General features: G+C 42.4%; 1 protein-coding gene across 1 annotated transcript in view; it reads right to left on the bottom strand.

Annotated features, from left to right (window-relative positions):
• Positions 1–5,460: 5,460 nt before the first annotated feature.
• Positions 5,461–14,829, bottom strand: part of Mdh1b (malate dehydrogenase 1B) — a 45,383-nt gene continuing 36,014 nt past the window's right edge. The window contains exons 10-11 of the mRNA XM_057762618.1: positions 7,127–7,198; positions 5,461–5,502 (exon numbers count right to left, since the gene is read on the bottom strand). Of these exons, the coding sequence (XP_057618601.1) occupies positions 5,471–5,502; positions 7,127–7,198 (104 nt within the window). The 3' untranslated portion in view covers positions 5,461–5,470. The remainder of the gene's footprint in view (positions 5,503–7,126; positions 7,199–14,829) is intronic.

Below are 14,829 nucleotides of genomic sequence, written 5' to 3'. Positions count from 1 at the left end.
TATTTCACCGAAGTTTAGAACTGGCCTTGGGTTGGCTGAGAGGCACTTGAAGCTCACCATGGCCAGGATTTTCCCTACATTTTGCATTGCTTTTTATCACCTTATTATTCTAGTGATGTGTCTCTCCTTGTGTCCACAAATAGCTGCCGATAATGAAGGCATTGTGTCTTGATAGAATAGCATTTTAGGAAAGAAGTACAAAACTTCCCCCTACCCCAGCTTGCCTGGACATCCGGAAGATGCTCCTTAGACAGCATTGTTTAAACCTGAGTCATATGACTACCCCTAGATCAGTTGCTGTCAAGCAAGACTAGATTACACACATCAATGTTTACTAACTAAGAGGACGGAGGCAGAACTCTGAAGAGAGAACTAGCAGTGACCTCTAAAGATCAAGGACTTTGACCACTGGACCCAGTAACTACTACCGAGTGCCCTTCCCATTGACATGCCCTAGCTTTCCATTGAATTTACTGAAAATCCCTCTCTTGTACCCCCACCATGCCAGCTTCAACAACACCAAGAAAATTATTTTTAATAGGATTGCATTAATGCTCTTTCTAATAGCAAAAACTAGATGTGAGATTCCCAAGTTGGTCTATTACATATTAGGCTACAGTAAGAACGAGGCATCAGTTGAAAAGCTGAACCTCCCTAAAGGGGGATGAGAAGCACTGCCTTCAATAAGCAGCAAGTGCTAACCCCTTCCTCCCAGCATAACCCATAGCTGATAATCGGGGCAAATGCGTGGGAATGGACTGTGATTAAAGTTAAGTTTTTTATTCACATCCAGGAATCTATTCCAAAACCTGCTATGCTGGTCCAAAGGCAGGACGTAGTTCATATGCATGCTAGGATTGTGACTGACTGTGCCCTTGAGAGGAGAAATCTCTGCCTTTGCTTCTCTCTAGTTCCTTGTATTCTAGTAGGAGAATCAGCTAATTATTTGACTGGGCGGAGTGGGGAATCGTAAATGGGCCGCTACACCGGAAGGTGGCATGTGTCTACGGTCGTAGTCACTGTTTTTTTTAAATTTTATTTATTTATTATGAATACAATATTCTGTCTGTGTGTATGCCTGCAGGCCAGAAGAGGGCACCAGACCCCATTACAGATGGCTGTGAGCCACTATGTGGTTGCTGGGAATTGAACTCAGGACCTTTGGAAGAGCAGGCAATGCTCTTAACCTCTGAGCCATCTCTCCAGCCCCATTGTATTCACTGTTTTAGCTTCTCTGCCTTGTACTGTGTGCTAAGTTAGTCAAAGTGCTGATTTAAGGGAACACAGTAAGATGTTCTACTTTGGCTGAAGACACATTTTCTTGACCCCAGATTCATTTTTCAGTATAATTCAGTTTTACCGGGGTTAAGGTTTACATGTCAGAAACGACATGCATACACCTTCATGTGTGACATCCATCTAATTACTGTGCTTTGTGGTCATCCTCTTTCGGCTGAGTACACATTGCAGGAAGTTGGTAGGATGGACCTCAAACCTCTACTCTTGATGCAGAATCAGGCTATCTGCACGGAGCGTCAGATAAAGTGCTAACTTTGGGAACAAGCAAGCCAGTTGTGTTTTGAGATTATCCATGTATTATCATGGTATGGAGGCAAGGCAGAAGCATCCGAGACGCCCCAAATTCCCAGGAAGCAGTTTGCACCTTAAAAGCTGCAGTGCTTCACCAGACTCCTGGGCTTCCATGAGTCCCTAAGCAGCATTGGTACACCGTCCTAGGAATGTGGAAATGTATGTGAACACTGATTTGAGTGGTGTTGCTTTAAAAAAGACTTTCATTTTTACTTCCATGGTGATGGAGGTGGGTCATCTTTCTATCTGTTGTTTCATTGGTTAAGTAATAAAGAAACTACCTTGGCCCCTTTAATAGGACAGAAAATTAGGTAGGCAGAGTAGACAGAACAGAATGCTGGGAGAAAGAAGCTGAGTCAGGAGTCGCCATGATTCTCCCACTCCAGACAGACGCAGGTTAAGATCTTTCCTGGTAAGCCAGATCGTGGTACTACACAGAATATTAGAAATGGGTTAGATCAATATGTAAGAGCTAGCCTATAAGAGGCTGGAACTAATGGGCCAGGCAGTGATTAAAAAAATACAGTTTCCGTGTAATTATTTTGGGGCATAAGCTAGCCATGCGGGCGGCTGGGTGCCGGGGACGCAGCCCCGCCGCTCATATTACAACAGAGTGGCGCCCAGCGTGCTAATGAACTCCACGTAAAACCTGAGAGGGCTTGAAAAGGAGAGAGAGAGAGAATTTAAGACAGCTTTTTGCTGTTTGTGGGTTGCGTGCGGCAAAGAAATTGTCCTGACTCAGCAACAGGAAAAAACTGGCTGTTTTAAAATGCCGGCTTTCTGGGCTGTGCCGCCATCGCGATCTCTGTCTGGCTCCTGCTGGAGACAGAGCTTTTGAATGGAGCATTTGGAGTAAAGTGCTATGGCTTGCTTGATGGCAATGTGGACTGCTGTGTGCCTGGAACTGTGTGTGGCTCAGGGGCACCAAATGGCTCTGAGGCAGGAGGGCTCAGCTCCACCATGCTAAATTGTGCTGGTCTCAGGCAGGAACTACCATAATTACCGTAATAACAGCGCAGTTAAGGTTTGGACTGAGCAGGACACAGGCGGTACCGTATTACCTGTACATGGTGCAACTTAAGTTTTTAAAAAGTGCTTAACATTTTAAGAAATGCTCCTGGATAATAAAAAAAAAATTATGGATTCACAATAGGACAGATTCAGACCTATAAATGGATCACACTGTTGGATGAATGTACGTAGGCTTGAGAGAGAAAAAAAAATATATAGAGAGAATAAAGTTAATGCCCTTAAAAAAGGGGGATAAAGTCTTTAAAGAGACAGAGTACAGATAGTTATAGATTAAAAGAAATAAAGAAAAATAAGCCACATAAAAATGAAAAATTCACAGAGAGTCTGGATTCTTTGTATTATTGTGTTTTCTTTAAAATTTTTGACTGTAAAGGAGCTAAGTACAGAGAGACATTTCATTATATGGGCTGCTAAGCTAAACCACAATGGATATAAGGGTATTATGATTTCAGAATATGGGTCTAAGGATATGATGCTTTGGAGAGGGTCTTCTTTTGTTTTCACAGAGGATGAGACTCTGTGGATTGTGTCTATCCCAATATGGTATGATAGACCACGCCCTCCTGAAAGGTTGCTGTGAACACCTTCAGAAAATTACTTCACTCAACTGCCAACTGAGATGACCCTGACACACAGGTTACCCCATAAAAGACCTGAATAACAGCGCCCCCATACAGCAGGAAGCAGTTTGGAGAGAAAAAACTGCGCCCATGTTCCCAAATATTGTTTATAAATGTTCCTTTACATTTAAAGGGGGAAATGATATAGGTATAAATAATTTGCATTGGTGTGGATTTGAAGGTCAATTTTGTTATATGTATATGCATATATCTAATCTTGATTAAGGTATTGTGATTGTATAGTTCATTTAAAAATGTAATGAATATAGGTTGTTAATGGATAATCATCAATAATTGTCAAGCTTTTAGTCATGTTAGTTAGATTTTCTAGATGTGCATAGATATATTTCACCTAAATAGGCATTCTTCATATCTTTCAAAGACTGCAGAATATGGCATTTAATGTTTTAATAACTTAGGGCTTTTTATGAAAATGAGACACATCTGCTCCTGACAGCACCAATCTACTTCAAGAGGAAGATGGGCATCGAAGAGGCTCCTTATGGAGTTTGATAGCCATTTGGGCAAGAAACTGCTCTTGCCTGGACTGTTGCATAAACTGGACACAGAGAACCCTCAGAGAGAGGACTACTGAACTTGCCTAAAGGTGAGATGGTTTTTCGGGGTTCCTGACTCATAAAAGAGTCTGCGAGACATTCTGCGTGACACAGCAAAAAGTGACTGAACTGTCTTTGAAATTTCCTGCCTCATGGAAATGTCTGCTGGATACTATGGGCCTGAAGGCTGAAGACAGATGCCCCAATGGTACAAAAGAACTTTGGGTGACTGTACAGGCAGCAAGATGTCTCTGTCATTTCTAGAGTTTTTGATTTCTTGTTTGCATAGGTAATATATCCTTCTGGAGTCTTTGATGGAGTTGAAGAATAAATAGATAGTTATAGTTTTCCTTAGTTATGATAAAAGATAAAGTAGATATAAATATTGTAACTGTAATTCTTGCTTGATAACTATTTTGTTATATGTAATCTTACTATGTTAAAGTGAAAGCCATTTTTTGTTTAAACAGAAAAAGGGGAAATGATGGAGGTGGGTCATCTTTCTATCTGTTGTTTCATTGGTTAAGTAATAAAGAAACTGCCTTGGCCCCTTTAATAGGACAGAAAATTAGGTAGGCAGAGTAGACAGAACAGAATGCTGGGAGAAAGAAGCTGAGTCAGGAGTCGCCATGATTCTCCCACTCCAGACAGACGCAGGTTAAGATCTTTCCTGGTAAGCCAGCTCGTGGTACTACACAGAATATTAGAAATGGGTTAGATCAATATGTAAGAGCTAGCCAATAAGAGGCTGGAACTAATGGGCCAGGCAGTGATTAAAAAAATACAGTTTCCGTGTAATTATTTTGGGGCATAAGCTAGCCATGCGGGCGGCTGGGTGCCGGGGACGCAGCCCCGCCGCTCATATTACAACACCATGGTGTGATTCTTTGGGAAAAATCTGCTTTTCTTTCAAAATTCAGACCATATCACGTGTCAAGTGATAGAAGCCTAGTTAGTCAATATTAACCAAACTATATTATTTGTTGCAGCGACTCTTATACCAAATATTTCCAAAGCAAGCTTAGCACATCTGGGTTTTCAGAAGGAGAGTGGCTTGACTAGACCAGAAGATCCCACAGAGTTTTCAGTTTTCTCGGTTTACTGCCATTTGCTGGACTTGATACCAACTGCTCATCCTCTTGTCTCAGCTAACAGGGTTCTGTGTGCAGAGGGATGGAGGGGAGAAGGGATGGGAGGCAGGGGAAGGAGAGAAGAGGAGAAGAGAGAGGGGGATGAGTTGATGACTCTGTTCTTTTTGGCTCTGGCCCAATCAGCTGAGGTGTTGAGGAGATGTGGACACATGGCCTTAGCGTCCCAGTTCAAGAATGACAGGTGGAAGCTGGGCGTGGAGGTACACACTTGGGGTCAAAGGCCAGCTTGTTCTATATAGCGAGGTCCAGGATGACCAGCTGGAAGGCAACAGGTGGTGTCCAGACAAAGATACGCTGATTGACGGCACTCGGTTAAAGTACTGACAACAGTGGTTGGCATCCATTTATTTTTGAGGACATGCAAAAATCAACAAAAGTGGGAGTAGACGCTGGCAGCACAGTGGCTGCACTGGAGCTGTTAGTCTGCTAACTGCTGTTTAATTGCTCTTCCCTAAATGCAGACACTCAGGGGTCTTCATTTCATACAATTTCAATTCCTTTGAATTTGGTCTGGTTGGAGCTATTGTTGGTCCCCAGTTTTTCCCTCAGAGTCTGTAAAGAGAAGAAAACATGGAAAGATGTAACAATCTCTAAAATTCACCGGTAACTTCTGTTTAGCTTAGCTGTGTCCTCCTCTCCCACCGCCCACCAGATTCCTGCCTCCAGTTTGGCTCAGTGACTGAGAGGAAGCATGTGTGGGGCAGGATCCGTGGTGACTGTGGTGAGTGAACCATTTCCACACGGCAGTGTGAATTCTGGCGTCCTTGCTGACGTGACTGCTTCCGTGTGTGTCTTCCTGTCTTTGCTCCTCATTCTGAACTGTGGGTGCAGCTCCAGTCTCCCCATTCCATCCCTGGGTCTCGCCTCTCCTCAGTGCACCCGTTCTAGTCCTTCGCAGCCAGCTCATTCCCAAGCCCAACACGCGCACTGTCAGAACAGGAAGTGCACTGGGCTGTGCTTACAGGATGTTACACACAAGGGGGAGGTACATCCTGACTTGTACAGGCCACTAAGAAAGCCATATCAACTGTTTTCGTAAGAAAAAGGGAGAACTTGGGGAGACCTCAGACAAATGCTTTGACGAAGGGAACTCACAAGGCTGGACACATCTCCTAGCTTATTCTATCATTCATCCTGAAGAAAGAATAGACGGCCCTTATCATGGGTTGGTCATTAGAGAGAAGAGGTTCCAGGGAAGCGAGTCAGCCACCGAATCTCTACCGCATTGTTGGGGGCAATTGTTAGGGGAGAATTGTACTGCGTGGAGCCCGGATCAGCTGCTAACCAATCCCGCTTGTAGAGGAAGACAACCGAGAGCTTATTAACGCTTTGTCTACCATCTACCATTTGTGGATTCTCGAATTTATAAATTTTCAGAGGTGAGCTAATAATTCAGATCTGAAAAATCCTCTGCAGCAAGTAGAGAATGAAAAGAATTACTATTTAAAGCGTGTCGACTGTTGTGGCCATTCTTGCTTTCTCCTGTCTCGTTCCTTCCTCCTAGGCACTTCCCCGGGGCCTTGCTCTATTAGGAGCTGCAAGGGGTGAGGCCACGTCTGTACGGAGTCCTGGCTCCATGTACCACAGAGCAAGCAGCTGTCCCGACAGAGAACTGTGCTCCAACTCTGCTAACTCCCACAAACGCTGGCCTCCCAGTGCAAATCACTGGGCAACTGCCCCGTGATGCCCGACTTTCTTCTACAGAAAGGGATCTGGATAAGCACACTGGATTGTTGTTTTAGCCACTGATTTGTGTGCGCACATTTAGAACCCATACTTGCTTCTGTACTGGTGTTCTCAAGTTTTCTCTGCCTACTCCCAGTTCAACTGCTGAGAACAAAGTTGTCAGAGTCAAAGAGCATTCTCACTTGGGTCTCTCGGGCTCCCGCTCTCGGGACTCTCTGAAGAGGACTCCCTTCTGCTCCGTTGGCTATTTTGGGCTTTGTAAAGGAGAGTTGAGTAGAGAAAAGTGGGGCCAGGACTGAGCTAAAGTGTCTTGGGAGTTCGAGGTTTGAGGAAGCGGTTTCAGTATGAGAGCAGTTACCAGTGCTTTCATCCCCTTCTCCAAGTGTTTATGGGGCATAAGGGAGAGACTGGGTTGTTCCTGAACCCTTCTTCCCACCGTCTCGAGCTCTGCAGCTAGACAGGAGCCTGACCGCGAGGTTCCACCACTCACCGTCTGACACTCCTGGCTCCTTTTCTTCAGCTGAGCCCGTGTTGGGATGTATGCTATCCTTACGTTCTGGAACTGAAATGTAAAAGTCAGGGTTCAAATATCACAAACAGCCTGTGAGATAGTCTGAGTTGGTGCTTTTCAAACTTTGTGCCAAGTTTAATAGTTAAATCTCTCTCTCTCTCTCTCTCTCTCTCTCTCTCTCTCTCTCTCTCTCTCTCTCTCTCTGTGTGTGTGTGTGTGTGCGTGTGTGTGTGTGTGTGATATCATAGTTCATCATGTTTGTGGACACGCAGATTGACTAAAAATTACTTTCCACAATACTCCTAATTAACCAAAAAACTGCTTTCTAATCTCTTTTTACTTACCATTCGTTTCATTTTTTTTTTTGAGAAAGTATCTCAATGTTTAGCTCAGGCTGGTTTCTGATTCTGAGAAGTTAGTTAACTACTTAAATACTAGGATCACAGGCAGGAGCACGCCTGGCTTCACATTGTGTGTATGTGTAATATTAATATATACATATTATTAAAGCATATTAACATACAGATTATGGTATTGATATGTTGTATACGCTATTATTAATATGTATAGAATTTATTTATCTATTGTTTTTTTCCTCTCTCCCTCTCTTTCTGCTGTCTTCTCTATTCTATTTTGTCTTGGTCTATCCTGTGCTGCCCTGGTCTATCCTGTGCTATCCTGGTCTGTCCTGTGCTGCCCTGTCCTGTTCTGTCCTGTGCTGCCCTGGTCTATCCTGTGCTGTCCTGGTCTGTCCTGTGCTGCCCTGTCCTGTTCTGTCCTGTGCTGCCCTGGTCTATTCTGTGCTGTACTGTTCTATCCTTTCCCAGTTCACTGGAAAAACAGCTCTCTTAACCCCCTTGTTGCTAGTTTTATAATATTTCAATGGGAAAGTCCTGGTGATTAAGTTGATTTTCTTAATAATTAACATTTTGCTGCCCAATTCAGAAAAAAACTATATGGTATGCTTGATTTTAATGCTTATTCAAAAAATCACACATATCCCCAAAGCCTGAAATCAGTGCCATCTTCTCTACTCAGTCAGGGGCCTCAGAGTTCTTTAGTCTGATATCTAATATCTTCGACTAAGGATATCACTTGGCAGAAGGTTAAGTACCTCAAATTTCAACTAGCAACTTAAACTGGAATTATTCTAGAGAATGTGTTTTCTATAGCTTGGTTTCTTGTCTGCTCATCCCAGAAATCAGCTAGTCACCTTCTTCATGACAGATTTTATAGATTCGCAGTTCTCTCCGGGCCTCTGCACTGCCAGTCAGCCTTCCTGCAGGAATAATTCCTCTCCGGATTAAATCCAGGCTTCTCAAGCTCTGCTGAAGCTGGGGCCCAGGTCTCTGGACAGTGACAGGGCTGTAAACGACCTCTAGAGGCTACTGAAATGGCCAGGGTAGTTCAGAAGGCTTGACCTCCAACTAGTCCATGATTTGGTCAACCATCCACCAGCCAAATAACCTATTATTGCCAAACATCACGTGATTGCTTCCTACTTTCCCAGGTCTGTCAGGTCTATTTTGCATCCCCTGTCCTAACCCTTATGCACCTCTGGCCTTGCCTTGGTTACCCAAAAGGCCTCTTTGCTGAGGGAGGTGCCTTTTAGTATCCCCCTCTCCTCTCCACTTCAAATACACACTTTTGTTCTAAATCCCAGGAAGGAAGGATCCATCACCACGCAGCCCAGCACCTACATCATCTGTTCCGGGAAGTCTTTCCTTACCCTCCCAGTTACCACAGGGACCCCCAACTGCTTCCACCCTGCCTAGGCCTCTGTCCCAGCACTGCTTCTCCACAGGATGTAAACAATTGTGTTCTGCACCCTATCAACCCATATGTTGAAGTGCAAACCTTCTCACGATTATACTGAAAGGTTGAACTTGGGGGAGGTGACCAGAGGAGGGTGTAGCATGAATAATAAAAACCCAGAGACAGATACTGGGGTTCAGCCTGAAGATGAGAAAAGCAAAACAATCAACCACTAGAGAGACCTTTTACTTATACCAAATCTTCAGACCGAAAGGGCAATTCTGCAACACTCTCCACCTACCTCAGACCCCACACTCCACTGAGTTTCTGTCTCTTCTTTATCTTCCTCTCTCTGTACAGCCATATAACTTCTGTCTCCACCTCCGCCTCTCTCTGTACAGCCATATAACTCTGTCTCCACCTCCTTAGTGCCAGGATTAAAGGTGTATGATTTCAAGTGCTGGGATCACCTTTGTGTGAGCTCCATTTCTCTTTTAGACAGATTCAATCTTGTGTAACCCAGGGTGGCCTTGAAATAACAGAGTTCCCTCTGCCTGTCTCCCAAATCCTGGGGTTAAAGGTATGTGCCACCACTCCCTGGCCTGTATGGCTGACTAGTGTGGTTGCTTTGCCCTCTGATCTTCAGGCAAGCTTTATTTATTAAAACACAATCATATATCACTATAGGAGGGTAGAGCCTTGGTGAATTCAGAATCACAGTCTTCTAAAACAGGCCCATAAAAATTTGTTTGGGCTTGTTTTCCATGTGAAGACAGAAAAATAAATAATAAATCTGGCCCTGACCTCACACTGAATCTGCCAGTGCCTTCTTCTCAACATGCTCCTTGAACCGTGTGAAGTGACTTCCAGTTGTTTTTTACAATAATGACCAGAACAAAGACATCTCTCAGAACTGAATTTTTCCTCTTTGCTCTGCTATTTCACATGCTATAAAGGAGCTACTTTGGAAGGCAAGCATCTGTTTGATGTGTTTTAAAGCACCTAGCATGGCTCCTCCCTCTCTCCCCACTTCTTCCATCTGTGATATAAAATACATCTCACATGAAAACTACCTCATGAAAACGTAGAAACACCATGCAGCACCATTAGCGTGCACACTGCTAAATGGCGGATTTCTAGAACTCTTAAGCTGAATGACCAATACAGTGCTGTTTCTGAACAAACACCCATTTAGTTCTCCTCTGCCGTCTTAGTTCTAAAGTAACTTTAAAACTTGTTTAGGTTTTCTACTTCATGTTACTGGATCTTTCCTCTCCCTCTGAATGTTTATATCGCCAATCATGTTTCCTTCATCTTGATTTTCTTCTTTCTTTCTTTCTTTCTTTCTTTCTTTCTTTCTTTCTTTCTTTCTTTCTTTTTTTCTTTCTTCTTAAAGATTTCTGCCTCCTCCCTGCCACCGCCTCCCATTTCCCTCACCCTGCCCCAATCAAGTAACCCTCCCTCGTCAGCCCGAAGAGCAATCAGGGTTCCCCACCTCCATCCAGGTCTACTAAGGTGAGCATCCAAACTGCCTAGGCTCCCACAAAGCCAGTACGTGCAGTAGGATCAAAAACCCATTGCCATTGTTCTTGAGTTCTCAGTAGTCCTCATTGTCCGCTATGTTCAGCAAGTCCAGTTTTATCCCATGCTCTTTCAGACACAGGCCAGCTGGCCTTGGTGAGTTCCCAATAGAATATCCCCATAGTCTCAGTGTGTGCATGGACCCCTCACGGTCCTGAGTTCCTTGCTCGTGCTCTCTCTCCTTCTGCTCCTGATTTGGACCTTGAGATTTCAGTCCGGTACTCCAATGTGGGTCTATGCCTCTGTCTCCTTTCATCGCCTGATGAAGGTTAATATTCAGGAGGATGCCTACATGTTTTTCTTTGGGTTCACCTTCTTATTTAGTTTCTCTAGGATCACAAATTATATGCTCAATGTCCTTTATTTAAGGCTAGAAACCAAATATGAGTGAGTACATCCCATGTTCCTCTTTTTGGGTCTGGCTTACCTCACTCAGGATAGTGTTTTCTATTTCCATCCATTTGCATGCAAAATTCAAGAAGTCACTGTTTTTTACTGCTGAGTAGTACTCTAATATGTATATATTCCATACTTTCTTCATCCATTCTTCCATTGAAGGGCATCTAGGTTGTTTCCAGTTTCTGGCTATTACAAACAATGCTGCTATGAACATAGTTGAGCATATAATTTTGTTGTATGATAAGGCATCTCTTGGGTGTATTCCCAAGAGTTGTATTGCTGGGTCCAGGGGTAGGTTGATCCCGAATTTCCTGAGAAACCGCCACACTGCTTTCCAAAGTGGTTGCACAAGTTTGCATTCCCACCAGCAATGGATGAGTGTGCCCCTTTCTCCACAACCTCTCCAGCAGAGGCTATCATTGGTGTTTTTTATTTTAGCCATTCTGACAGGTGTAAGATGGTATCTTAAAGTTGTCTTGATTTGCATTTCCCTGATGGCTGAGGAGGTTGAGCATGACCTTAAGTGTCTTTTGGTCATTTGAACTTCTTCTGTTGAGAATTCTCTGTTCAGCTCCTTGCCCCATTTTATAATTGGGTTGATTAGCCTTTTACGGTCTAGTTTCTTGAGTTCTTTATATATTTTGGAGATCAGACCTTTGTCAGTTGCGGGGTTGGTGAAGATCTTCTCCCAGTCAGCGGGTTGCCTTTTTGTCTTAGTGACAGTGTCCTTTGCTTTACAGAAGCTTCTCAGTCTGAGGAGGTCCTATTTATTCAATGAGGCCCTTAATGTCTGTGCTGCAGGGGTTATACGTAGGAAGTGGTCTCCTGTGCCCATGTGTTGTAGAGTACTTCCCACTTTCTCTTCTATCAGGTTCCGTGTGTTCAGACTGATACTGAGGTCTTTAATCCATTTGGACTTGAGTTTTGTGCATGATGATAGATAGGGATCTATTTTCATTCTTCTACAGATTGACATCCAGTTTTGCTAGCACAATTTGTTGAAGATGCTCTTTTTTTCCCATTGTATACTTTTTAGCTCCTTTATCGAAAATCAGGTGTTCATAGGTTTGTGGGTTAATGTCAGGGTCTTCTATTCGATTCCATTGGTCGACTTCTCTGTTTTTATGTCAATACCAAGCTGTTTTCAATACTGTAGCTCTGTAATAGAGTTTGAAGTCAGGGATGGTAATGCCTCCAGCCGATCCTTTATTGTATAAGATTGTTTTGGCTATCCTGGGTTTTTTGTTTTTCCATATAAAGTTGATTATTGTCTTCTCCATGTCTGTGAAGAATTTTGATGGGATTTTGATGCGGATTGCATTGAATCTATAGATTGCTTTTGGTAGAATTGCCATTTTTACTATGTGATCCTCCCAATCCAAGAGCAAGGGAGATCCTTCCATTTTCTGGTGTCCTCTTCAATTTCTTTCTTCAAAGACTTAAAGTTCTTGTCAAATAGATCTTTCACTTCCTTGGTCAGAGTTACCCCCTAGATATTTTATGCTATTTGTGGCTATCGTGAAGGGTGATGCTTCTCTGATTTCCCTCTCTGCTTCCTTATCCTTAGTGTATAGGAAGGCAACTGATTTTTTGGAGTTGATCTTGTATCCTGCCACGTTACTAAAGATGTTTATCAGCTGTAGGAGTTCTTTGGTAGAGTTTTTGGGGTCGCTTATGTATACTATCATATCATCTGCAAATAACGAAAGCTTAACTTCTTCCTTTTCAATATGATCCCCTTGATCCCCTTATATTGTCTTATTGCTATTGCTAGAACTTCAAGCACTATATTGAAGAGGTATGGAGAGAGTGGACATCCTTGTCGTGTTCCTGACTTTAGTAGGATGGCTTTGAGTTTTTCCCCATTTAATTTAATGTTAGCTGTCGGCTTGCTGTAAATAGCTTTTATTATATTTAGGTATGACCCTTGTATCCCTAATCTCTCCAAGACCTTTATGAAAAAGGGGTGTTGAATTTTGTCGAATGCTTTTTCAGCATCTAATGAAATGATCATATGGTTTTTTTCTTTCAGTTTATTTATATGGTGGATTACATTGATAGATTTGCATATGTTGAACCAGCCCTGCATCTCTGGGATGAAGCTTACTTGATCATAATGGATAATTTTTCTAATGTGTTCTTGGATTCGGTTTGTCAGTATTTTATTGAGAATTTTTGCGTCGATATTCATGAGTGAGATAGGCCTGTAATTCTCTTTCTTGGTTGGGTCTTTGTGTGGTTTTGGAATCAGGGTAACTGTAGCTTCATAAAAGGAATTTGGCAATGACTCTTCTGTTTCTATAGTGTGAAATACCTTAAGGAGTATAGGTATTAGCTCTTCTTGGAAGTTCTGGTAGAATTCTGCATTGAAACCATCTGGTCCTGGGCTTTTTTTGGAAGGGAGATTTTTGATAACAGTTTCCAGTTCTTTGCGACTATCAGGTCTATTTAGATCGTTCACCTGGTCTTGGTTTAGCTTTGGTATATGGTACTTATCTAAAAAAAAAAAGTCCATTTCTTTTGCATTTTCCAGTTTTGTGGCATACAGGCTTTTGTAGTAAGATCTAATGATTCTCTGAATTTCCTCTGTGTCTGTGGTTATGTCCCCCTTTTCATTTCTGATCTTATTTATTTGCATGTTCTCTCTCTGTTGTTTAATTAGTTTGGATAGGGGTTTGTCGATCTTATTGATTTTCTCCAAGAACCAACTTTTTGTTTCATTGATTCTTTGGACTGTTTTCTGTGTTTCTATTTTGTTGATTTCTGCCCTCAGTTTGATTATTTCCAGTCTTCTACTCCTCCTGGGCGCGTCTGCTTCTTTTTTTTCTAGAGCTTTCAGGTGTGCTGTTAAGTCCCTAATGTATGCTTTCTCCGTTTTCTTTAAGTGGGCACTTAGTGCTATGAACTTTCCTCTTAGCACTGCTTTCATCGTGTCCCATAGGTTTGAGTATGTTATCTCTTTATTTTCATTAAATTCAAGGAAGACTTTAATTTCTTTCTTAATTTCTTCCTTGACCCAGGTGTGGTTCAGTAGTTTACTGTTCAGTTTCCATGAGTTTATCAGCTTTCTGGGGGTAGCATTGTTGTTGCCTTCTAACTTTAGTCCGTGTTGATCTGATAAGACACAGGTGGACACTGATATTTTTTTGTATCTGTGGAGGTTTCCTTTGTTCCTGAGTATGTGGTCAATTTTTGAGAAGGTTCCATGAGCTGCAGAGAAGAAGGTGTATTCTTTCCTATTTGGGTGGAGTGTTCTATAGATGTCTGTTAAGTCCATTTGCTTCATTACCTCCAACAATTCTCTTAATTCTCTATCAGTTTTCTGTCTGATTGACCTGTCCATTGGAGAGAGAAGTGTGTTGAAGTCTCCTACTACTAGTGTGTGTGGTTTGATGTCTGCCTTGAGTTCTAGTAATATTTCTTTTACATAAGTGGGTGCTTTTTTTATTAGGGGTGTAGATATTCAGGATTGAGACTTCTTCCTGATGGACTGTTCCTGTTATCAGTATAAAGTGTCCATCTCGATCTCTTCTGATTGATTTTAGTTTGAAGTCAGTTTTGTTAGAAATTAGTATGGCCACACCTGCTTTTTTCTTAGGACCATTTGCTTGAAACACCTTTTCCTAACCCTTTACTCTGAGTAGATGCCTGTCTTTGTGGTTGAGATGTGTTTCTTGCAAACAGAATGTTGGATCCTGTTTTTGTATCCAATCTCTTAGCCTGTGCCTTTTTATAGGTGAATTGAGACCATTAATATTAAGTGATATTAATGACCAGTGGTTGTTTACTCTGGTTATTCTTATTGTTTTTGGTAGTAGAGTTTGTGTGTCTCCCTTCTTTGAGATGCTTTGGTGAAGGGTCACTAGATGCCTGAGTTATTGTAGGCAGTGTTGGCAATGTTGGATTCCTTGGGTTGTGATTTTCCTTCTATTACTTTCTGTAGAGTT

This window comes from Chionomys nivalis, chromosome 2 (assembly GCF_950005125.1).
Source record: "Chionomys nivalis chromosome 2, mChiNiv1.1, whole genome shotgun sequence".
Lineage (NCBI taxonomy): Eukaryota > Metazoa > Chordata > Mammalia > Rodentia > Cricetidae > Chionomys > Chionomys nivalis.
This window is presented reverse-complemented; position numbering and strand designations above follow the sequence as displayed.